This window comes from Notolepis coatsorum, assembly GCF_963971535.1.
Source record: "Notolepis coatsorum genome assembly, chromosome: 18".
Classification (NCBI taxonomy): Eukaryota; Metazoa; Chordata; class Actinopteri; order Aulopiformes; family Paralepididae; genus Notolepis; species Notolepis coatsorum.
The window spans coordinates 52,970,054-52,996,525 of record NC_140182.1 but is presented as its reverse complement, the minus strand read 5'-3'; the positions used below and the strand labels follow the sequence as shown (position 1 = coordinate 52,996,525).

General features: G+C 45.8%; 1 protein-coding gene across 1 annotated transcript in view; it reads right to left on the bottom strand.

The window, feature by feature from the left end:
* Positions 1-26,472, bottom strand: part of LOC311245364 (neuron navigator 2-like) — a gene marked incomplete at its 5' end in the record, with an annotated part of 206,362 nt that overhangs the window by 165,512 nt on the left and 14,378 nt on the right. Inside the window, 9 exons of the mRNA XM_084335207.1 lie at positions 7,660-7,763; positions 8,528-8,717; positions 9,780-9,891; positions 11,362-11,474; positions 11,826-12,349; positions 15,614-15,839; positions 16,333-16,491; positions 17,155-17,642; positions 18,685-18,763. Of these exons, the coding sequence (XP_084191333.1) occupies positions 7,660-7,763; positions 8,528-8,717; positions 9,780-9,891; positions 11,362-11,474; positions 11,826-12,349; positions 15,614-15,839; positions 16,333-16,491; positions 17,155-17,642; positions 18,685-18,763 (1,995 nt within the window). The remainder of the gene's footprint in view (positions 1-7,659; positions 7,764-8,527; positions 8,718-9,779; positions 9,892-11,361; positions 11,475-11,825; positions 12,350-15,613; positions 15,840-16,332; positions 16,492-17,154; positions 17,643-18,684; positions 18,764-26,472) is intronic.

Below are 26,472 nucleotides of genomic sequence, written 5' to 3'. Positions count from 1 at the left end.
AAATAGCAAAAGAAAAACAGTATTATTCACCCTTGTAGTTTTCAAAAATAGCTTTACAAACCATTTTCTTAAAAACCAAAAGCGAATTACTCATTCTTAACTGTATATCAGCATTGTTCCACAAAGCGCTTCACAGAAACCATCAAGCATTAACACTCACACAGTCATACGCTACTGGTGGTCGTGAGCAGCATCAGCAAACACAGCTTCCCTGTGGCAGACTGACGGAATCATGTCTGCTATTCAGCGCCAACCACCATCAACAACCTTCATAAATACATTCAACATTAATGGAATAGGCTAACTACCAACTTAGCTGTAGCAGTTAGCTGTTATATGCAATCACATTTGTTTAACTACGGGGTAGTAGTTGACCTAGTTGTTAGCTTAAGCTAGTTAGCTGTGGTTATCTACAAACATGTAGATGAGACTAATCGAGAACATGGCTAACTGTTGGGAATTCTAAGGTACATCTTATTTAAGCATGTAAAATGGCAACTAATCAATTCAATCAATTAGATTACCAATATTATATCAACATGAAAATTTGAAAGGGAACATAATAGTATTTTATTTGAGTATTTACTATTATAATATTAGTAGCCAATTAATTTGCAGCCAGTCCTAGGTTCTGATTGGCTCTCTAGGTTAGCACTTTAGCTTCTGATGCTGTGGTGGGCACTAGTCCTAACATTGCTAACTAAACTTTTAGTCAGAGAAAAAACGTCACGAGTCACGACTATTTACGTCCACGTGCTGTAAGGAATCAGGAATACGGAAAGCACATTGTCTTGTAATAGAATGACTGAAATCACTGCAAGAACTAGTATAGGCTAGCTAGCCCTCATGAACCGGCACACACCAACAGTAGAATATGCACTAGGCTACTGCACGCACCTGTCCTTCCACTTGAACTTCATCATCATTAGCAGCAGCAGCTACTCTAACGCCAGCCCTTCCTCTACTAAACATGTCTTTAATTTTAGAACATTGTTCTGCGTCTTTTACTAGCAATTCTAGCTTTTTCAGCTCCACCCTTTCTTTTTTTGCATTCTCCATTTCTGCGCTTCTAGGCCTACTCGCGGTTGGGAGGAAACGTGAATCTCATTCACTGATGTCTCATGTCTCATTCAAGACTGGCTAACAAAAGCATGTCTTTCACTTAACACCAAGAAAACAGTGTGTATGATGTTCACAAAGTCACCAGTAGAGGTCACTCACTCTAATGTGTTTCTGGGAGAGGCGGAGCTGGACATTGTACATTAATTCAAGTATCTTGGGGTCACATTGGACTCTACATTGACCTTCAAAAAGTAATGTGAAGAAAGTGACAAACACAGTCAAGTTTAACATCGAAAACTTCAGGCAGATCAGGCCCTGCCTGCCAGTTAATGCTGCAAGGATGTTTCTGCATTCAATGATTTTATCACACATCGAGTACTGTTTTATCAACTGGTCTCTTTCATATGTCACTACTCTTACACCAATAGAATTACTCTACAAAAAAGCCATAAAAGTATTTGATAGGAAACCAATTTCATTTCATCACTGTAATGTTTTAGAAAAACATAACATGCTAAGTTTCGAGAATTTCCAAGTTTTCAAATATACTTGCTTCATGTACAAGGTTCTGCATGGACTTGCCCCTCCCCCATTGAATGAGTTCATCCAACAGAAAGCAGACACTGGCATTACCACCAGGGCCATCAGTAGAGGGGACTGTAAGGTGCCTTTTCGGTATACTACCATTGCAAAAACTGTGTTCTCTGTTAAAAGTGGTAACTACTGGAATAGCCTACCAGTTGTGATTAGAGAGTGCCCTACATACTCCATGTTCAAGACCCATCTTAAACTGCATCTTAAGGCAAACCAGAACTGTGATCATTTTTAATCTGATTTAGTTTATGCAACTTGTTTATTGATTTATTGCCGGCCCACACACTGGCCCACACACCGGCCCACACACCGGCCCACACACTGGCCCACATTAGTGGCCCACACACCGACTCACACACTGGCCCACACACCGACTCACACACCGGCCCATACACCGGCCCACAGACTGGCCCACATACTGGCCCACACACCGGCCCACACACCGACCCACATACTGGCCCACACACCGGCCCACATTAGTGGCCCACACACCGACTCACACACTGGCCCACACACCGGCCCACAGACTGGCCCACATACTGGCCCACACACCGGCACACACACTGGCCCACATTAGTGGCCCACACACCGACTCACACACTGGCCCACACACCGGCCCACAGACTGGCCCACATACTGGCCCACACACCGGCCCACACACCGTCCCACATACTGGCCCACACACCGGCCCACACACTGGCCCACATTAGTGGCCCACACACCGACTGACACACTGGCCCACACACTGGCCCACACACTGGCCCACACACCGGCCCACATTAGTGGCCCACACACTGGCCCACACACTGGCCCAAAAAAAAAAAAAAAAAAAAAAAAAAAAGTATAAAAAAAAAGTTTTTTTTTTTTTTTTTTTTTTTGGATCAGCCCACTTTGGTTCCGGCCCATCGGGATTCGTCCCGAACGTCCCGATGGCCAGTCCGCCACTGCACACATCCACACTCACACACTCACTTTAAACAAACAACACAATGCAGCACCCACTCTCCACACTTTAGAACACCTAAACACACTTTATATTTATTGGTAAAGGATTTGCACTACAACCCATACCTCAGTACACCTTACTGTAAATTGTACCTAAATTGTACCTCATCCCATTTCTGCTTTGCACTATATAGTATTGTATATTAGTATATTGCATAGTATATTGTATATTGTATGGTAACTCAGTTACTTCTATTCTGCATCGAACATTGTACATATGTATATACTGAACACTGTGTCTACGTACGTGACTTCTATTTTTACTTCTATTTCTACTTCTATTTTTACATGCTATACTATTTTGACTTGACTTAAGCCTTTGCACTCCCTGCGGAGCATAGGCCACTGACGATTTCTTTCCATGTTGCGCGGTTTTTGGCCTCCCAAACTATGTTGTGCCATCCCAGTCCAGCCTCTTTTATTTCCCCTTCCCAAGAACGGCGCCAGGTGTTTCGAGGCCTGCTGCGTTTCCTCTTTCCAAGTGGGTTCCATCGTAGGGCTTGCCGGGTGATGTTTGTGTCTTCCTTTCTCAGGGTATGGCCTATCCACATCCACTTTCTCTTCTTTATTTCTTCTGGCGGGGGTAGTTGTTTTGTGCGCTCCCACAAGTCCAGATTTGTAATGACATTTGGCCATCTCACTCTTAGAATGCGGCGGAGGCAGGAATTTATGAAGGACTGTACTTTCTGCTTCAGCCCTACGGTTGTCTTCCAGGTCTCCGAGCCATACAGGAGGACTGATTTAACATTGGAGTTAAAGATACTATTTTATTTCATACTTATCTTTTGTCTAGCACAGTCTCTGGAGCGTAACAGAAAGAAGCATTTTGTATAAAAGTATTCTGTACTTCTGTATGACAACTATTAAAGAAACTTGAAACTTATTTATCTGGTTGTGTTTTTAACTAGATGTCAGTATTTCTATTTACCTGCCCTGGCAGCCAGGAGCCTACATATTGGCTGCTGATGTGGGCATAGTCTAGGGCTATTTCACTTGACTAATATGGTTGATTGTTCATTAATGTTGAGTTTTTAAAGTCTAATAAATAAACATGTATTTATATTAATCAATATAATTAAATAGTGTGCCCATTTAAACTCTTATGTTGTTATGCTCATTTGGAAAATGGAATTATTCATAATGGATTAACAGTTAATAAATACATAAATAATAGAATTCATAAATACATAAATGCAAAAATACTTAAATAAATACTTAAACATAAATAAATAAATAGTGTTCAGACAACAATATAAAAGTCATACTGTTTAATTTCATTTCATTTCAATTGTATCATCCCACTCCTCCCCTCTAGGTTACTGCAGCTGAGGTGACACAGGTATACCACACGGTTAAACACAACCTCAGCTACAACAGTGCTGACTGTTTGTTTTCTATGCATTTCAGGAGTTTGGGGGGCTGGCTCCCCTAAATAATAAAATAAAATAACCCTAAAACCGAAATAAAGTAAAAATAAAAAATAAAAATAAATAGTTACAAAATCCGCCCATTTTTGCCCAAAAAAACGCTTGAGGAAAGGTGTCCCTTATTTCTATTAGTGAAAGGTGGCAACCCTACTTGTAGCTTCGTCTCCGGCCTCGCTGTAGTCTAACTTTTTTATTTCTTTTGAATTAGCCTCCATGTTCCTCTGAATATTCTGTATTGCTTCGAGTCCAGTCTGCGTGTTGATTTGCATGTTAGCATCGTTATAGCATTCTGTATTGCTTCTAGCCTGATCCAAATGCTAACTTGCATATTCATCGTTTTAGCTTCCATGTTAGCTTGTAGCTCCGTCTCCAGCCAGGCCTCGCTGTGGTCTAACGTTATACTTGCTGCGTCATCTCCTCGTGTTGTACCTCTCCCTTCGTCGTATTTTCTTTGTCGGGGGTCACTCTTCTCTCACTTCTCCTCGAGTTTTGTGCACTGGGTATTGTCATCTTTTTTTTTTCTATTTTTTTTTAACTTCATTTTTTTTTTAGTGTTTATCGCTTTTCCTGGTCAAGCATGACCGACAGATGCAGGGTGAAACGGGAGAGAGAGCAGGGGAAGACATTTGGCAAATGACAGCGGGTCCGGGAATCAAACTCGGAGTCAACCGATCCGTGACGCAGCACGGTACTCCGCGACGCAGCGCGGTACATGGTGTGCTACTGGAGCACCCCTTGTCATCTTTCTTTTATCTTCGAGTTGTTACTTTTTATCGTGTTTTATAACCTTTCTTGAATTTTGGACCGGGAGCTCTGTTCTGCAGCTGCTCACCCGCTCACTACGTACCTTCTTACACTGGTACCCACTGAACAGTAACAACTGTTGGGGACTACGTACCTTCTTACACTGGTACCCGCTGAACAGTAACAACTGTTGGGGGCTACGTACCTTGCTCAAGGCCACCCAGACGGTACTTAATGAGGGGGGAGAATATTTTATGTCAGCTTCTCCTGTTAAATTGTCCCAATCAATCAAGGATTTGAACTGAGGAGCTTGTGGTTACAAACCTGCTCTGTTTATTGTCATTTAGGCTGCCCTCTGCTGCTTTTTCACCTACAAATACAACAACAAAATACAACCTATTTTTTTTTCAAACATATGATATCTGTAGTTTGACTAATAACCAGTCTATAATAGTGTTAACTTGTATGCCACCTGAAATTTCCCAAATGTGATTAATAAAGGAACACTTGATCTGACTTGACATCAATAAGATTCAAGATTGGTGAAACACTGCCACCAAGGGGCCAAGACCATTAACTACAGGCTCAAGCCTGGTTGAGCCAAGTACATCATTATACAGTAGTAGGGCTACAGTTATATGTAGGCAAAAATATATATTTGGCAGTGAATATATTAAGGGGTGGCCAACCCGTGGCTCGCGAGCCACATGTGGCTCTTTGCCCGTCAATGTGTGGCTCTTACATCAAAAAAAATAAAAATAAAAAATATATATTTCTTTTATTATTATTTTTTTATGTCACTCATTCCATAAGGACGTAGAATAAACATTTACAGATTTTTTTTAAATGGTCCATTTGCATGTTCTTGGTATCTGAATATAGGGACATCTATGTAATGTATTCCCAGTGTCAGAAATATTGTGTCTGTTACTAGGCTTGAGTAAATTGTAATGAACCAAAGGAGAATATCAATTCTATTTACTGTGAATAACACCATGCTAACACCATGCAAAAATTTACCAGACCTGAAAAATCTAAGCAAATGAATAAAGGGAAGGGTAGAAGGTTTTATAGATACAGTACTGAATTCTGCTATCTTTTTTATAATGTAAATCTTTCATCATATTGCAACACAGTTTTTTGCTAGACGTTCACAGAAAGGTAGATAAACTAACTGCGTTCTGATTTATGGCAATAACGTTCAGGTTTGTGGGAGATAATCCCAAAAAAGAGAAATAAAAAAGTAAATCCAGAAGTCAGATGATTGACAGGGGCTGGCGTGAGCTGGGTAGGGTAGTTTTTTTTTCATTTTTTTTTCACTTTTTCTCCTTATTTTCTATTTTTCTCCCATCCCAATTTTTGCTGTTTCCAATTCTCCCCTCCCCTGTCTTGAATGTTGCTTGCATATGCCCCCCACAGGTCGGTCGTAAAGGGGATAGAAGCCTTGCATCACGTGTCCCCTCCGGTACACGAGGAGGCAGCCTGTCACATCTTTTCACCTGCCAGCGCGGACTCTCATTGGCGAGGTGTAACGTGTGGGAGGCTCAAACTACCCCCGCTATTTCCTGTCTCTGCTGTGCAGGCGTCCCCCAACCGACCTGTAGGAGTCGCTGTCCACAACGTCCAGATTACCACCCATTAACATTAGCAACTTCAGAGGCCAGAGGGTGAGACCTATAAACACAGGAATGGTGCCGTGACTGAATTTTTTTTTTTTTATTATTATTTTTTACTAGACATCACTCGGGTGTATTATTGATGCTCTCATTGATACTATGTTTGTTTCTGAAGTGTGTGTGTGTGTGTGTGTGTGTGTGTGTGTGTGTGTGTGTGTGTGTGTGTGTGTGTGTGTGTGTGTGTGTGTGTGTGTGTGTGTGTGTGTGTGTGTGTGTGTGTGTGTGATATATAGAGAGAGAGGGGGGGGCTTTGGTAGACTATTGCATTGGTCCATTCATTGAAGATGAACGCAACGAGACATCCTTTACTAGGCTCACCCACCAACAGTGCAGGTGCTGAACTGCTGATCCGAATGTATAGGTAAAAACCATATTATGCGTTTTCATCAATAAATAAAAGTTTTTTTATCTCGCGCAGTTACGCGCGCTCGCATTCACTGGGGGCCTACAAATACATTCTTTCATGGGGCCCAGATTATACAGCTACGCCCCTGCCTATACTACTAACTACTATGCTAATATGTCTATACTACTGTGCACTCAGCGTGTAGCACTCAAGTTTGGCACTGATCGATGAAATTACCACTTACCCTTAGTTACCAGAGGTGTAACCCCCCCCCCCCCTTCTGTACACAATTTGTAAGTCACGTTGGATAAAAGCATCAGCTAAATTACTAAATGTAAATTTTTATCTAAGTCTACTGTCTGTTATTTGTGGTCCTGTCCCTGTACACTGTGAGGTCCTGTTGTGATTGTACTATGTGTATCTGTTGCACTGTGGATCTCTGGGAGTTGCTGATGATACTCAAGGCTAGAGTAACATGTTTCAACAAATGTACATGTTGATATTAAGGGTTGTGCCATTATTGCTATGCAAATGTAATAATTGTGAATGATTTTCTGTAATGAGTTGTACTGTATGTGTTGTTTTTTCAAGCATCCTTGACTTCCAAGGACAACGATGTAAATAAGTCATTGGCTTTTCGTTCCTCTCCTTGACAAAAGCAAATATGTGATGTAATGATCTGTATATGTTTTGTTGTCTAAAATAAATACCATACCATACCATACCATGCTGTCACCAGGACATGCATTGTATTTGGAGATTACATTGTTTCTCATTAGTTGAAGGTTAGACAGGGTTAACTGACCCCGCCTTGGCGCTGTCCATCCGCACGGTCTTCCCTAGCAGGTCTCCGTCGCTGGAGTAGCCTCCTGCTTCCACGGTAATGATCTCAACATCCTTCATCTTGTCCTGTGGAAGGTAATTTGGTAACTGTGGAAGGTAACTTGTCGAGTTGTCATCAAGGGTAGTGCGTAGATACAGAATTTCACCAGTCAAAAGCATGCCATTCAATCAGAATATACCGTTTATTTTCTTAACCTCAAAGGCGGACTCTGTTGTGCCGTCAAACAGCAACCTCTAGGCAAAAGGGTTTAAACTGGAACACTTATAATAAAGTATTACGTGAGCTGTAAACTGGTGTTGTCGTTCTTTGAGCTGCAATTTAAAATATTAAAGTTAATAGCCGTAATTTACTCACAATTTCAAGGCAACTTACTGCAATACATTTTAGATTTTTTAACCCAATTCAAACTCATATGTTTTGAAATTAACTCAAAATCTCAAGGCAAAAGTTTGAACTGGGTTCAAAAGTTGAATTAGACATTTTTAGTTTTCTCAACTTTTTCGGTTTTACAGTGTGACTTTGTGAGTCCATAAAATGTTTGTTCACTCTCTGATTTCTAACTTTAGAAGAGAGTGGTGCATGTTCATAAATACTGACTGAACTGTCCTGGGTTAAAATGGGTGACATTCCCATTTAACTGTTACATCCTTGCCATTTTTAAATAGTAAATCCTCCAACTGTTAGTTCATTGTCTGGAAGAAAATTATTAAATCTCATTCTGTTTATTGTTTAATTTTATTTGTATATAATTTGTACCAACCGTCTCCTGTCCTGTTGGCTGCTGTCTCCTCAGGTACTGCCCACTCTCTGGATTGACAGCTACACTGACCAATCCTGGCGGCCCGTAGTTGTTCTCCAGGGAGGGCGCGTCACCTGCCTGCAGACGAGGGGGGCGAGACATGGAAGCCAATCGCCATGGCAATGTAGAGTAGGGGCGGGGCCCAAGACTGAGGGATAGGTTCTGCCCACTGTCGGTGGTCTCCCTGGTGACAGAACCATCAGAGGGCGGGCCTAAGGAGCTGAAAGGGGATTGGGCGGGGGAAGAGAGGAGAGGGAAACTAGTGAGAAAACAGAGAGACAGAGAGAGACAGGGACAAAGAAAGTGAAGGAGGGAGCGAAAGAGAGTGAGAGAGAGAGAGCGAGAGAGAGAGAGAGATTGAGAGAGAGAGAGAGAGAGAGAGAGAGAGAGAGAGAGAGAGAGAGAGAGAGAGAGAGAGAGAGAGAGAGAGAGAGAGAGAGCTAAATTGTCAGTCAAACACAAACCTTCCTGACAACCACGTGTGACTCTGTCATGGTCAAACTAATTCAATATGTAAACAAGACGACACTGTACACACACAGTGTACATCTCGTTCATCAATGTCCTGTTACTCTTCATCTCATCTGCTGTCTGACAGCTCCATGTGATTTACGATTAGAAGAGCTACGGTTCCATTTTTTTTTTTTTTATCCACTTTCTTCTCCCCATTTAAAAATGTTCTCCCATCCCAATTTCGTATTATCCAATTCTTCCCTCCCCTGTCTTGAACGTTGCTAGACTATGCCTCCCACTGGTCGGCTGTAGTGAGGACAGAAGCCTTGCATCACATGTCCCCTCCGGTACATGAGGAGGCAGCCTGTCGCATCTTTTCACTGCAGCAGCTCGAACTCTCAGTGGCGGGGAGTAACGCGTGGGAGGCTCACGCTGCCCCCGCTACTTCCTGTTTCCGCCGCACTGGCGTCACCAAACCGACCTGTAGGAGTCGCTGTCCACAACGTCCAATCCCCACCCACCGCCTCACAGCAAGACGGCCCTGGGTTCAGTGGTTAGTATTGTCACCTCACAGCAAGACGGCCCTGGGTTCAAGCACACTCTCTCTCGGACACATAAACATTAACACTATCATTCTCTCACATACACCAAAAACATACCAACTCTCTCTATTTACATTTTGGACACACACGCACACACACACACACGCACACACACACACACACACACACACACACACACACACACACACACACACACACACACACACACACACACACACACACACACACACAAGCACACACACACACACACACACACAAGCCCCTACCAGTGTGTGATCTGAGTTCCTCTCAGGCAGGACATGGTCTCCTGGAGGTTCTGTCTCAGGTCAGCCATGTTCCTCACCGTCCTCAACCTCCTGGCCTCAAACAGGTCCTCAGCTGGAAAGGAAAGAGAAGAGAAGAGAAGGTCTTTGAGTTTAAAAGTCCTGCGAAAACAGAGTGAGACAGAACAGGTTCCACAGCTGATGTTGTTTCACTGAGGGAGGATTAAAACCTACTGCATTCACACTCACACACACGCGCGCGCACACACACTTCATCACATTTCTACATCAGGGAACTTTGCCAGGCTCTTTACTATGTGCATGTGCATGTGCATGTGTGTGTGTGTGTGTGTGTGTGTGTGTGTGTGTGTGTGTGTGTGTGTGTGTGTGTGTGTGTGCGCGTGTGTGTATGTGTGAGTGTGTGTGCGTGCACGGGTGGGCAAGGCGGAGGCATTCCAGGGGGGCTTGGAGAACAATTGGTCTTTTCTCTATAAGCACAACCTGCTTTTAAATGAACACTAAATCCTAAACACACACAAACACACTGTTACTGTGTGATGTGTCACCAGTGTTTCCCACACATTGACCGGAAGTAGATTCTCCAAACCGATACCAGAACATTAAAGGTGATTTTTGCACCACATGCACACACGTATTACTGCTCTGTGACTTCGCTTCTCTTGACCATGGCCTGCCACCACCACAAATAACCTAGGAAACTATAAAAGAAGGAAGGGTCATCACGTCAGAATACCAGCGTTCTATAACAAGGAAACTATAAAAGAAGGAAGGGTCATCATCACGTCAGAATAAAAAAAAAAATTATACAAAATTTAAATAGAAATATAGGCTGGGCGGCTACGTGGCGTAGTGGGCAAGGCGCTCGCCACGAAATCCGTACTAATACACATTGGCCGTATTAGGGGGTGGGAAACTGATGGGTGGGGATCGGGCGTTGTGGACAGCGACTCCTACAGGTCGGTTGGTGCGCCTGCGCAGTAGAATCAGGAAGTGTCGGGGGCAGCGTGAGCCTCCCACGCGTTACTCCTCGCCACTGAGAGATCGAGCTGCGCAGGTGAAAAGATGCGACTGCTGTTACCTCAAGTACCGGAGGGGACTTGTGCTATGTATGACTTAGTCCACATTGCAGCCGGCTTGTGGGAGGCAAGAAACAGCGTTCGTGACAGGGGAGGGTTGAATTGGATGATACGAAATTGGGATGGGAGAAAATATAGAAAATGGGAGAAAAAGTGGATCAAAAAAAAAATATTGAAATATAGGCTACAAGCTATCTGAGGAAATAAACATCAATCAATATATCAAAGGTTAGCTAGTTAACCTTTAGAGGAGGGAGGGGGGACAGTTTCTACGCGCTACACAGAGATGAATCTTCCTTCTTTTATAGTTTTCTTGACTTTCCTTCCAGTGGCAAACATGTGTAGTAGGACCTAAAATATCTTGAAATAAATATAAATACTAGTGTTTGAATAAAAGACAAATTTGCTGTATTACAAAGCTTGTAAATGTAGGCAAAATCCAACCAATTATACCTGATAATGTCTGTCTGGTCTGAGACCACACCCACCTGTCAAATCATCCAGAGAGCTGTGAGCCGAATGGCTGAAAGCTGATTTTCTGCTCCGCCAGTTGGTAGACCCCACCTCCATTAGCACGGCCCCCATCACATCAGGCTGAGACCTGACGCACAGGGAGAATTAAAGGGAAAGTCTGCCATAAAACACACATTTATTTAAAATGATTTATTTCCAGTGTATCTGTACCTTTTCAAACAAACTAGCACTATAACTACTGTGACTATTAGTAGTACTATTACCATCCCTCATACTAAATTATTATTACACTAAAGGAACACGCCAACATTATGGGAAATGCGCTTACAGTCTTCTCCAGAATCATTGGTATCTATCTTCTTGTCTGACTCTGGAGAAGACGGCAAGTGCATTTCCCATAATGTTGGTGTGCCCCTTTAATGCTAACTGTACCTATCCCTAGCTAGTGATATTACACATGCTACCAAAACACAGGTACCTGTATATGAATGGGGCGACAGTAGCAGTGTTGGGGTGGCTGTATGGTTGTAGTCGAGGCAGCTGAACAGTGGCTGTAGCGCTACAACCCCCAGCTATAGGGGGCGATACAGAGCTGTCAGCCTGGTGGAGACGGCCTCCTGATAAGAACAAGCCAGAACTCGAGCTCCGCCTCTCTGTCAGTCCGTCAGTCTGTCTTTCAATTTCCTTGCTGGCCTGTCTACAGAGACCACTGCTGCCTCGTCTCCTCCCCTCCCTGCCACTAGGCGGCGGTGTTGAGTTTTTGCTATTTTGGGGTAAGGTGGGGTTATGGGTGAGGATGGGGTTAGGGGTGAGGCTGGGGTTAGGGGTGAGGATGGGGTCAGGGGTGAGGCTGGGGTTAGGGCTCGATGACAGAGCAGTAGAGGATGATGAGAGAGTATGATTGGAACTTTTGATGCTGCTGGTCTTGCTTCCTTTCGTGCCAAGGCTGGACACCTGCTTGGTGCTCCTCTTAGCAGGCTCCGCCTCTGAACCCACCCCCTCCTAGAACAAATACCAGTGGTCAGAAGCCATTGTTAGGTCGGCCATTCAGCAAATTCTGAAACGGTGATCAAGTTGGGAAACGTGAAGTAGGGATACAGCGATTCTGGTATCAGATATTTTGCCAATAATGTGGGTAAAACAGGATTTTGGTATCTGGAGAATTTCTAATAATACTAATGTCAGATGTGAAACGTTTCACAAAGTAAATTAACTGGATTTTCTGAACGTTTAACACATTTGCATTTATACAACGCTTTTATACAAAGTGCTTTATAACTTATGCTCACATTCACTCACACATTCACACAACGACGGTGGAGGCAACCATGCAAGGTGCCAATGCCAACCTGCTCATCGGGAGCAGTTAGGGGTTCAATGTCTTGCTCAAGGACACTTTGAGCCAGAATTGAATCTGGAACATTCATATTACCAGATGATCGCTCTACCTCATCTGTTAGATCTCTAAACAATTATATCTCAGTATTCTTTTCATCCAATGACCCCGATCAGTAGTCTAAGTCTATACTAGGGGGCGCCACAGTAAAGTGATCAAGAGGTAGAGCGGTCAGGAGGTAGAGCGGTCAGGAGGTAGAGCAGTCAGGAGGTAGAGCGGTCAGGAGGTAGAGTGGTCAGGAGGTAGAGCGGTCAGGAGGTAGAGTGGTCAGGAGGTAGAGCGGTCAGGAGGTAGAGCGGTCAGGGGGTAGAGCGGTCAGGAGGTAGAGCAGTCAGGAGGTAGAGCGGTCAGGAGGTAGAGCGGTCAGGAGGTAGATCGGTCAGGAGGTAGAGCAGTCAGGAGGTAGAGCGGTCAGGAGGTAGAGCGGTCAGGAGGTAGAGCGGTCAGGAGGTAGAGCAGTCAGGAGGTAGAGCGGTCAGGAGGTAGAGCGGTCAGGAGGTAGAGCGGTCAGGAGGTAGAGCGGTCAGGATGTAGAGCAGTCAGGAGATAGAGCGGTCAGGAGGTAGAGCGGTCAGGAGGTAGAGCAGTCAGGAGGTAGAGCGGTCAGGAGGTAGAGCGGTCAGGAGGTAGAGCAGTCAGGAGGTAGAGCGGTCAGGAGGTAGAGCAGTCAGGAGGTAGAGCGGTCAGGAGGTAGAGCGGTCAGGAGGTAGAGCGGTCAGGAGGTAGAGCGGTCAGGAGGTAGAGCGGTCAGGAGGTAGAGCAGTCAGGAGGTAGAGTGGTCAGGAGGTAGAGCGGTCAGGAGGTAGAGCGGTCAGGAGGTAGAGCGGTCGTCTGGTCATCTGAAGGGCTGCATGGTTTGATCCTTGAGCAAGACACTGAACGCCTAACTGCTCCTGACAAGCAGGCCTTGCACAACCATCTGTGTTTGTGAGTGAATGAGAGGCATAAGTTGTAAAATGCTTTGGATTTGGAGCGCTGTATAATGCAGTCCATTTACCATACTGTGTTCAGTAAATGTGATGGATGGGATCAGTATGGTCTGTACTGCGTACTAATCCCATCCATCACATTTACTGAACACAGTATGTTACTTTAGTATGGTACTGTATGTACTAGGGCTGTCCCCGACTAAGGATTTGGATAGTCGACTATGATTGGCCGAAATTAGCTACTATTAGTCGACTATGACATTTTTTTTTAATTTTTTTATCATTCCATTTGGGCTGTGGGGGGTGCTTAATGTCTGAAGGAGTCGACTGAAGGCTTCTTGTCCTCTGCAAAAGCATGCAAATGGTCCACTGATGGATACATCTTGATATTTCTAGTGTGTTCATTAGATGGGTGAAATCCTCTTTCAGTGCCTCTGTGCCTGTTTTCGTAGGCAGTTAACCTCTGGTATGCGTGCCATTAGCGTTCGCCATGCTTCTAGGCCTCTTTTCTTTTGGAAAGAATGATACGATTTTTTATTTTATTATTATATATATTTTTTGTATTCTACACAGTACATTTCGCAGAGTACATTTTACTCAAACTGAGTCCATTTGAGCCCAAGTGAGTAAAATTGTACTCAGTTTGAGTAAAATTTACTCAGTTTAAGTAAAATTTACTCAGCGAAGTTTACTGTGAAGAGGTTGGCAGTCGACTATGGCTCCTTTCGATCGATTAGTCGACTATTCGACTAATAGGGGTCAGCCCTAGTAGTGTGTACTAATCCCATCCATCACATTTACTGAACACAGTATGTTATTTTAGTATGTATGTACTGTGTCCAGTAAATTGATATGGATGGGATCAGTACTCAGTACAAGACCATACTAAAATAACATACTGTGTCCAGTAAATGTGATGGATGGGATCAGTACTCGGTACAAGACCATACTAAAATAACATACTTTGTCCAGTCAATGTGATGGATGGGATCAGTACTCAGTACACACTAGGGATACAATTTTACCCTGGATAATGTATTGTGCACACTGCTTTTACCCACATCAAAGTAGCCTAATGGTCTGTAGCACCCACTCCACACACTTTATAGCACACACCCACTTTAAACAAACACACTGTAGCACCCACTCCCCACACTTTATATTTATTGATGAAGGATTGCACTACAACTCGTACACCTTACTGTAAATTGTACCTAAATTGTACCTCATCCCATTTCTGCTTTGCACTATATAGTACTGTACATTAGTACACTGCATAGTATTGTATATTATATGGTAACTCAGAACATTGTACATATGTCTATACCGAACACTGTGACCTCATTTCTTCTTCTAAATTACATGCTATACTATGTTATTTGATACTATCTTGTCTAGCACAGTCTCTGGAGCGTAACAGTAAGAAGCATTTTGTATGAAAGTATTCTGTACTTCTGTATGACAACTATTAAAGAAACTTGAACTTGAACTTGAAACTTTATGGATTAAGTACAGTCATGAAAGCCCTCTTGGATATTGGAGGACCAATCAAGGCCGTTTTGCAAAGCTGCCACAGTCTGTCGCATCCAAAAGCACAGACAGTGACTAATTTATTTATTTATTTTCAGTTATTGTGCTTTTTTGGTATAATGTCTGGTGACAATGTTCAATAGACTAATAAAGGTTTTTTCATCACCTTGTCGTTTTGTAATTAAATGTTGCCATTGAAAAGCATATATCAAAAGCAAAATTTATTAAATGTAATTTATGCAATGGTAAAAATTGGGAAATAAATGGAAAGAATACCGGTATTCATTTCAGTATTCGGTATTTGTGTTCCGATTTCGGCCAAGCATTTTCATTGTGGTGCATACCTAGTACAGATCACACTAAAATAACGTGTTCAGTCATCAGTGAGGACAGCTCTCCCCTCAGACTGACCTGTCGGGACACCGCAGCTCCAGCAGGCTGGGGTTCAGAGCCTCTCTTCACACTCTCCTTCTCCCTGGGAGCTCCAGCAGGCTGGGGTTCAGAGCCTCTCTTCACACTCTCCTTCTCCCTGGGAGCTCCAGCAGGCTGGGGTTCAGAGCCTCTCTTCATACTCTCCTTCTCCCTGGGAGCTCCAGCAGGCTGGGGTTCAGAGCCTCTCTTCACACTCTCCTTCTCCCTGGGAGCAACAGTCACCAAGTGTCAGAGTCTCCAGGTTTCAGGAGTAATAGATTACATGTAGTAGGAGTTTAGTGATTGTTGGTAAAACAGTTTTTTTTTATTAAAACAGCACAGTAAGCACAGTACAGAATAAGTTGTATAGATAGTAAATAGTAGGGAGGGGTAGATTACAGTTAAATAAAACAAATAATAGTAAGTAAATGTTTGATTACTCTGCAACATTTTTAACAACTGCAACAATTATAATCTAAGTGGGACTAACGTTAGCTATTTTTATATTTTTTTTATTATTTTTTTGCATTTACAGCTTTATTGGTCACGCAGGACCGACAGAGGAGAGGGCGAACGGGAGGAGAGGTGGGGAGGACATGCGACAAATAACGACGGGAGCTGGGATCGAACCCGGGTCGGCCGCGTAGGTGCGCGAGGCACTATGGTATGCGCCACGAGGGCGCCCAACGTTAGCTCTTTTGATTGGTTCTAAGGATCACCTTGTCCTCTCTTTGTCTTTCATCCCATTCTTCTGTCTGTCTGTCTTGGCTCCAGGCTTGTCTTCTTTAGAGCCAGTCTTGTCCTTGTCTTTACCCCTAGATACAGCCTTCTCATTGGGACTGGTCTTGTCCTTTTCTCCCTGCTTCATGGAGCTTTTCCTGGGTAGAATAGAGTAGAGAAGAGCAGAGTAGAGTACAGCAGTGTATAGTAGAGTAGAGCAGAGTAGAGCACAGCAGTGTAGAGTAGAGCTGAGTAGAGTAAGATAAGATAAGATAAGATATTCCTTTATTGATCCCATTGGGGAAATTCAGGAGTACAGCAGTGTATAGTAGATTAGAGCAGAGTAGAGCACAGCAGTGTAGAGTAGAGCTGAGTAGAACACAGCAGTGTAGAGTAGAGCTGAGTAGAGCACAGCAGTGTAGAGTAGAGCTGAGTAGATCAGTGTAGGGTAGAGCAGAGCAGAGTGGAGTAGAACAGAGTTGCTGACTCCTAGTATAGAATACCAGAGAAGGTATTCATTGCTGTGAACATGGGCATTTAATATACAGCATGTATTGCTGGGATTATGGGTATCTAGCCACACCACCCTTGTACCTACATGTAGCACCTACCATGTCCACTGCTGTGTAGCTGAAGCTGCATATACCGTGGTCATCCTCAGTCCAATAGGAAGATAGAGGGTGATTTGTCTGTAGTTTCACATGTAGATACTGGGCTTATGTCATACCCAGAATCATAGTAAAGAACTACTTGGGTATTACTGCTATCGTACAACATTAATACAATATTAACAACGTGTCCACTCCTGATCAGTTCTGTACCTTGGGTTGAGAGCTCGCCCCAGGTTCCTCAGGGCGAGTTTTGGGCTGGGCAGGGAGGGGGAGGGGGCAGGAGGGGAGGTAGGAGGCGCAGGAGGAGAGGGAGTCGGGGTGGAGGTGGAGGTGCTCAGGGAACCGGGAGTGTGTGAAGTCACAGTGGTGTCATCGTTTGGGAGAGATCTGCTCCCTCTGCCCTTCCTCTTCTCCACCTTCTCTCCTCTCTTCTCCCCTTTCTCTGCCCCCTTCTTCTCTTCTTTCTTGACTCCTTTCCCTTTCTTTTGCGCCTCCTGTCCGGGCTGCGTGTCCATCTGCGTTCCAGCTGTGACGCCGCCGCCGCTGGCCTTGGAGGACGACCTGCTGTTGAACTGCTTGAGTTTCTCTAGCATAGATTTCTGAGCGATGACCTTAGGAGGAACCTCCAACACCTCGGCCTTGGCCTGGCGTTGCTTTGGCGGTTTGGATTTGGGTTGGTTACGGGGATGGTTTTGGGTCTGGGGGAGACAGAGGGAGAGGGAGAGAGCCCGTGGAGGGACATTTTGGGGTGTCAAGGGTTTGTTGGTGAGCGGTTTTAGGAGCTTAGGGATAGAGACGGGCTGGGGGGGTGACTGATAGTGGAGCTGCGGGAGAGAGAGCGACAAGGCATGCTGTGAAGAAGACAGAGAGGGAACCATGTCCATCTTGACAGAGAGGAGAGAAGAGGAGGTGGCTGAGTGCTTAGTGTTAAGGGAGCGACTCTTCCAGGCCTTATAACTGCTACTGTCCAACACCGACTGGGCCAGAGTGGAGTTGGACAGAGAGGAGGAGGTGGGGAGGGAGGAAGAGGTACGCTGATGGTGGGAGTAGGAGGAGAATGGGGAGGAGGTGGGCTTGAGAGTCTGCTGTGTCATGATAGAAGGAGAACCACTTCTCTCTGTTGAGAGAGACAGAGACAGAAAGAATGACAGAAAGAGAGAGAGAGAGAGAGAGAGAGAGAGAGAGAGAGAGAGAGAGAGAGAGAGAGAGAGAGAGAGAGAGAGAGAGAGAGAGAGAGAGAGGATTTACTGTACTGTACTGATTTATTAAAATACAAATGTTCAGTGTCAAACGCAAAGTTTATTATAATGAATTTAATTTAAATGTACATTTAACCTAACCCTAACCTTAACCTTAACCTTAACCTTAACCCTAACCCTAACCCTAACCCTAACCCTAACTCTAAGCATAACCCACTTCGAAAGAGGGCCAAAGCATAACCACTTTGAAGCAGAGAATATATAATTATGTACAAGGCGGAAGAGACCCTTCTGCGCTAAACCAATCAGAGAGGGTCTTTGCTGTACGTGGCTAGCCAATCAGAGAGCGTCTTCGCACACATAGGCTACGGAAAAAAATCACGCATGGCTATAGCAAAGGTTATACTATAACCCTAGTTATATGATTACTGGCAAAGCATCTTGCTTTGCCCATTGGATTATGCTTGTGCCTATGGGCCGCTTGTCGAAAGAACTTTTCATGAACCTATCTATCATCACCAGGTGAAGTGGCCATACTCACCCTTCTGAGCACGAATTTCATGCGGAAAAAGGAGCATAAGGATTGAACGCCGACACCATGTATAACAGAGCGCAGCTCCCTGAAAACGCAGAAAATGAGAGTAAACTGTGCATATAAAACCAATCTGCCCATCTGATAGAACCTGATGAAAGGCCCCGGGGGGAGTGCGCTCTGATCCCTGTGGAAACCTGTCCAGCCTCGCTCAACCAATGTGTTGACAAGGCTTTGGGGCCAACGTGACAAACCAAAAGTTGACCGGTAGCCCTGAGGCCCTGTGTGCCTAAGATCAATCAAAAAGCGCACAAATAGGACACAACAGGTGAAGGCTATTCTTCACCTCACCAGCGTGAGGGGGAGGGTGGAAAACCCTCACTTAACTCACTTATGCATTTAACAGAAGTGATAGCCATGAGAAACAAAGTCTTAAAAGACAGCTGATTCACCAACGCTTCTTGGGAGCTTCAAAACTAATACACCACTGCCGTCTACTGGCGTAAAATCGAATAACACGTTAGGTACTGTAAGTAGCATTACTGGTAAACTGTATGAACCATTATATGTCAAATACAAATACAACCACCCACACCAACCAAGCATCACCAAACCTACCTACCAATCAACCAACTAACTAAGCAACCAAGCACCCTCCACCAACTAACCGACCAACCAACCAACCCACTACTCTACCTACCACCCAACCAACCAATGCGACGCAATGAGCAAATGCTCCACCCTCACAACAAGTACTGTATAATTTTTAATGTTTCGTGTTAAAATGGATGTTAAATAGCTCTACATTCTGACAACCATCACAGGCTTGCTTGTAAACCTAAAAAAGAGACAGGATATACAATTGCTGGATCTTTATTCATATTTAATCTGCTGAATCTGAATTTCGTGAGCCAGGCACACCAACTGCAGTGTGATATAGTGCGTCTTGCACTCGTATACTTTCTCTTTTTCCACCTAAATGGTTCTAAAAAATTTGAGCAGTCACAGAGGAAGTGACAGATTAGCTGATTAGCTCCATTGGAAGTGGTCTTTACAGGCCATGATGTGGCTTCTCAAAACGGATTGGTTCAGTGATTTATTTTCCCTGTCCAATCACGACACACATTATCAATTTTGTCATAGATGTGAAGCCCAGGTATGGAGATGTGGAGCCAAGTGAGAGAGTTAGTGCTGGTCATATATGCTAACAACTTTCCAAAACACCTAAATCTAAAACTGTAATAATAATAATGATAATAATAATAATGATAATAATAATAATAATAATAATAATAATAATAATAATAATAATAATAATAATAATAATAATAATAATAATAATAATAATAATAATAATAATAATAAGATGATGATGATAATAAATACAATATAAACTAAAACTAGTAAACCCACTAAAATACAAACTAAAATACAACTGAAATCTAAGATAAAAATGTTAAACTAAAATCAAAACGAGTACAAAAATAACTAAAAACTAACTAAAATAACCTCAGTTTTATCCAGAATACATTATCCTTATCCTCTTCTACAAGGTTACTCATAGGTTCTGTTCTATTTTATAATGCTCTATTCTACTATATCATCATGTTCTATTCTATACGGTTCTGTTTCGTATTCGCTCTCGCTCGGCATCGCTCTCTGCACTATCTCGCATATGTGCACGCGCACTGAATAAAGACCACAAATGTACCTTTAATCCCAATATTCGTCTGACCACACCCCTATCAGCTTACCCATATAAGCAGGGGTGGGGCCACCCACTCGCCTCCTTCTCGCTTTCACCACAAGGAAGAAGTGCCTCGGTAGATCCCCACACTTGACACCATGCTGGAAGAAAGGATTAGGAGCAGCTTTGGGAAACAAGGATACGTTGACATCATATCTTTATTTTTTCTCTCACTGTTTTCGAGAAAATACGGCGATATTGTCTTCGTACTGGAGTGTCTGGAAGATGATGATCATTCTAAAAATCCTCCACCGGTTTTCGTATTGGGAGTTCGTGCCGCTACATGCTTTTCCAACTGCAGTCCTTGCTGTGTGCTGGTTGCGGTAAAGGCACAGCTGGGCTGTGGGACGCGCCGCGGTTGTGAGACGCGGTGGGCTCCTGGTTCTGGTGAGTTATGTTTGCTGGCAGGCTTCACTTGTCTGTTAGTGCTATGGGGGCTACTTGACAATGTTTATGAAAACCGGCCCCAGGCTAGGGTCCTTTGTTCAGTCTCCTAGACGACAGAAGACCTTGGTCTGAAGCCATTTTAGTTTAACTAGTGGGCCGCGACCATTAACACTGGTGATCCCTGTGTGTTCTGGACGAGTGGGTATCTCTCTGTCCCATGTTAAGCCCCTTCTTTCATATCCAAATGAGAGTATTCCTTCACGAGGAGATATGTGCATGGATGTGCGATAACGGCAGATCCATGTTCAAGTCAGCTACACAGGCCAGTTTGGTATTGTGCTGATTCCGTCGGGTGTTGGTAAAATCACTGTTGTAAAGCAGTGTTGACATCTTGTTTCTCTTTTCTCTTAAAAAGTGAGGAGAGGTTCAGAACGGCGGCCTGTCTGGGTGAGTGTTATGTCATTGTATACAAGTTCAGGTGATAGCTGCTTAGCTTACGGTTAGCCAGTCAGCTGTTAGCTGCTGCGTTAGCCTGCTGGGATCGCTGCATGGCCTACTTAGGTTGGGCCTACTGTTAGCCAGTCAGCTGTTAGCTGCGGCGCTAGCATGTCGTGATCACTAGGTAACGTTAGCTTGCTGCTATAGGCCAAGGCCTGGCGCGGGGTAGCTTCAGCTCCTCGCGCGCCGCCGCGAGCTCGCTTCTGGTCGCGTGCGCCGTTAGCTCGCCGTCTCGCGAGCAGGGGCAGTAGCGCCCGAACGGTTGGAGCGGCCGTTAGCTTAATGCTACTCTGTTGAACGTGCTTTGATTATAACATGTTTTACACTCTTGACTACGACGTCATCCTTGACAGGGGATGTTCGTCGACCCTGCCCTGAGCCTGGACGGGGATTGCGTCAACAAAGAGGACTGTAGCGACTGGTTGGAGCGACGACGCTGCCCAGTTCGAGCAACACAGGATCGGCTGTGTTGTCTACGGGGTCTTGAGTCTGCGCTTTGCTGATCTACGTTCCGGGTAGGACAAGGTTTGACCAGACCTTATAACACGTCTTCTGGTTTTACTTTTCTAAATGTTTTGTGAATAACGATGTTTTCCCAAAACGTGTGTTGCTGCAATGCATTTAGGATACGACGCGAGTTATGTGTGAACTGTTTTTGTCACTGGCAGTTAGCTTCTCCGTGCAAATCGGGTTGTTGTTACAGATGTGAAAATGATCTGGTTGTTGTGTGAGAAACATCATGTGTGTTTATATGTACTGTGTACTCACAACTAAGGTAACTAACCTATGAAGCTATGCTTAGTGACAAGTGAGTAAAAGAATGTTCTTTTCTCAGCCTGTGATGACAATGAACAGTGTTCACATATTAACAGGTTTTCCTGTTTTAACTGGCCGTATTAAGGGTAAAATAAGAGGATTGTGTTTCCCCCCGGTTCCCTGGGGACTTTTTCATCCTCCTATCAGACATGTTGCACTACATTGTGTCTTTTGTGTGGTAGGGATGCGATGTAACCCTTAGCTTGATTGCTGAGGTTGTGCTAAAACTGCTGGAGAAACTTTATTTTCCTAAAAGAAAAGATTGTTTGGTCGCTGTCGTGTGTGCTTAGCAAGGCCTGTGGCCGATACTAATCGAGAATTATGTATTCTCTCATTATGAAAAACGGCGTTCCTCTGTAGAGTGTTTTTGCCATTTTTTGTAGGTGATGATGGGTTGTGTGTGTCATGTGACCTACAACTGGGTTGGACTGGCCACAGAAGCACATGTGTATGTTGGACCGGGGCTCTTAGAGCCATCTCTATTCTGTGTTTTTTCCTTAGTAAAAATCAGATAGCAGGTTAGCTCATGCGCTGTGTGGAGCTGTCAAACGCTTCATAGAGCTGACTATGACTGTGTCATATTCTCTTTTTGTCATTACATCGTATCATGGGTGTGGGGTCGTAAAGGGGTGAACTGGTAACCTTTCCTCTCCTCCTTGTTTCTGTCGGTCAGGGGTACACCCCCTGTCCTTCAAGGTTCCTGTCACGTGGCGGTTCGGCACGTTACGGGGGGGGGGGGGGGGGATGGAGTTTCCTGGTCCCACGGCCTGGTATATTGGGCGTGTGCACCGCAGGAATTCCCCCCGCCATAGAGTACGTCACCGTGCGCGTCTCTGTTGGTAGGACTTCCGTGTGCTGTTCAGGTCCATGTGATGGATCTGTTTCAGGGGGGTGGTCAGGGCTCCTCCTCACCAAGCGCCTATTCGGGCCTTCTGTGAGTTCGGACTCCTTCTTCCATGTGAGGGAGCCTCCATCAGAGTACAGAGCCTTCCTCCTCAGATTGTCAAAGTGAGTGGACCCTCTAGAAGGGTCCTATTCTATTGTATATGTATTCGATTCAATTCGATTATTGAGTGTGTATGGGTTCAGTGCCTCTTCCCCGGAGAGCCCTAAAACCAATTTTTTACATGGCTCAAGGTGCAATATATTCTTTTCAATCTGTACAGCTCGCGTGGGAAGTCTCTCTGGGGATCCCCGTCTCCTTCCTATGGGAGGGTGGTGGGATGTAAAAATGTGAAATTTTTTTACCCCCGGCTGTGTAGACTGGGATACATACTGTTGATGCTTCCTTCTTTTCTATTCAAAAAGTGTTGGAGTTAGGGAGTGTCACACCCCTCTTGTCGTTCCCCTGGGCGCTTGGGGATTCAATGACAGGTCTAAATAGCCTGTTCATTGATGGGGGTGTGTCCCGACGCACGTATAGTGCTAGCTCGCTGTAAACAGGCGACTGACTGGCACGCCTTGGTTGCTTGTGGTTAAAACGGCGTTTTTATAAAGCAACTGAGATGGGGGTTTTTCCTCTTCCGACGACCAAATCCCACGACCTGGGTTGGTTTTCGACGGATTCTCGTTCATGTCTGGGGGATGATGACGGAATGGATCTGAACATATGTAGAGGGGTCTCACGCCCTTGGGGTGGGCCACCAGGCGCGGTTCGCCCGAACGTCTGGGTGGCGCCTTCTTTTCATGTTAAGATCGACACGCATATCTGCCCTTTCTCCTGGAGTAGGCATGTCGGCGTGGTTAGGGCACGGGACTGGTTCTGGTCACGCTGGTCCGGATCAGTTGAACCCGTTGTCCGCCGGGGATGCAGATCTGCTGTTCTGGTACCCTGAGGGACTTGGGCTTTTTTCAGGGGGAAAAATGCCAGGTCGGTCCGGGTGTCACAGGGTTAAGCGCTATGGAGACCCTGGTTGGGTACGTTTTTACTCAGCACTGTCGTAATGGCTTACGGCCATGCCATTCTGTACACGCTCGATCTCGTCGGATCTCGGCCGCTCGACCTCTGGGGTTCCAGGTTGGTCCTGGTTAGTACTTGGTTGGGAGACCGCCTGGGAATACCAAGTACGGTGTGCTTAGGGGCTGGTTCTCCATTCTTTTTCGCTCCTCTCTCACGCATGGCGAAGAGGGGCCTGTGGGGGTGGTTTTTGACCTCCTCTGGTGACCCTGTGCTTCCCGTACCGCCAGGCCCGGTCCGAAGTAATGTTTCGTCGACCCGTAGGCCTGGGTTAACCCTTTTTTGGAAACTGAAACACTTGTAGTGTCAACTCCCGGGTTCACCGTTTGAGGGTGCCCCTGCACGTTCATGACGTCTGCCAATCGTGTCAGCCTTCTCTGCCTCGACCCCTCTGGGTGGGGGTTTTTAAATGGAGGCTTGGTCATGCAACACCGCCAGCTTACGCTCCTTCCGCCGGGGCGGCTGTGTTCAGCTGTCCCCTCTGGCGCCTGTCTCGTCCGCAGTCTCCAGGCTAGGGTTAATAGCCTGTTGCCTGGTTTTTCCCCGGTGCGCTGCCTGCTTCCGTTGGTTAACCTTTTTTGTGTGCTTACGGCCATGCTGACTGCCTGTTGCAGGGTCAGTGTGCCAGGCAGTGTACTATTGGGGGGACGGGGCCCGCTCGGCTGAGGGGCCTTTGTCCGAATACGCTGGCGATGTGGGGGGCGGGGCACTATGTGCCCACCTGGTGGGGTCTTGATGCTGGCATCATGGACTTCTCCGGGCCCCCATTCCAGGGAGTCCAGTCCTTTTGGTGGGTCTGGGTCTTCCTTCGCGCTCCGCTGCTACGGCCTTGCCACGGGGTTGGGTTTGCCCTTGACCCCGTGATTCTGGGGGCAGTAACGAGGTTGTTCCTCCGTTCGTTCCCGGGTGGCATGCGGGTTGTGCGTGTGTGTAGTCGTGGGGTCAAGCCACGGTCTGCTCACCCTGTGCGTTGAGTTGCTTGAGTGCCTCTTCGCACGGTCGGGTCCGTCGCCCTCCCGTGAAGCCCCTAATAGGGGGGGTGCCCTCCATTAGGGTGGGTCGGGGGGGCTCGGCCCTCCCTGTTCTGATGGTTGTGGGGGGCTGTCAGTGGGGTGTATTTGTCGGCCGTTGGCTCTCGCTCGGCTCCCTTGTGCAGAGAGCGATGCCGAGCGAGAGCGAATACAAAACAGAACGTTAGGTTATGACTATAACCAAGTTCTGTTAGTATAGCGACGCTCGGCATCCGACGCCGCTGCAGCCTTTGACCTCGCCTTGTGGCGAAAGCTTGGGAAGGAGGCGAGTGGGTGGCCCCACCCCTGCTTATATGGGTAAGCTGATAGGGGTGTGGTCAGACGAATATTGGGATTAAAGGTACATTTGTGGTCTTTATTCAGTGCGCGTGCACATATGCGAGATAGTGCAGAGAGCGATGCCGAGCGTCGCTATACTAACAGAACTTGGTTATAGTCATAACCTAACGTTATATTCTATTATATCATCATATATTCTGTTCTGTTCTATAAAGTTAATTCTAGGTTCTGTTCTATTCTATAAAGTTATATTCTATCATCCTGTGAGCTGTCCCAGTGTGTGACCCACCAGGCTGTGTGCAGGGTGTAGTGTGAGACCAGGCTGTGTGCAGGGTGTAGTGTGAGACCCACCAGGCTGTGTGCAGGGTGTAGTGTGAGACCAGGCTGTGTGCAGGGTGTAGTGTGAGACCAGGCTGTGTGCAGGGTGTAGTGTGAGACCCACCAGGCTGTGTGCAGGGTGTAGTGTGAGACCCACCAGGCTGTGTGCAGGGTGTAGTGTGTGACCCACCAGGCTGTGTGCAGGGTGTAGTGTGTGACCCACCAGGCTGTGTGCAGGGTGTAGTGTGAGACCAGGCTGTGTGCAGGGTGTAGTCTGAGACCCACCAGGCTGTGTGCAGGGTGTAGTGTGAGACCCACCAGGCTGTGTGCAGGGTGTAGTGTGAGACCCACCAGGCTGTGTGCAGGGTGTAGTGTGAGACCCACCAGGCTGTGTGCAGGGTGTAGTGTGTGACCCACCAGGCTGTGTGCAGGGTGTAGTGTGAGACCAGGCTGTGTGCAGGGTGTAGTGTGTGACCAGGCTGTGTGCAGGGTGTAGTGTGTGACCCACCAGGCTGTGTGCAGGGTGTAGTGTGAGACCCACCAGGCTGTGTGCAGGGTGTAGTGTGTGACCCACCAGGCTGTGTTGCAGGGTGTAGTGTGAGACCCACCAGGCTGTGAGCAGGGTGTAGTGTGTGACCCACCAGGCTGTGTGCAGGGTGTAGTGTGAGACCCACCAGGCTGTGTGCAGGGTGTAGTGTGAGACCAGGCTCTAGGCTGGTCGTAGTGGCTGAAGCTCTGACTCCGACGTTTAGATGAGGGAGAGG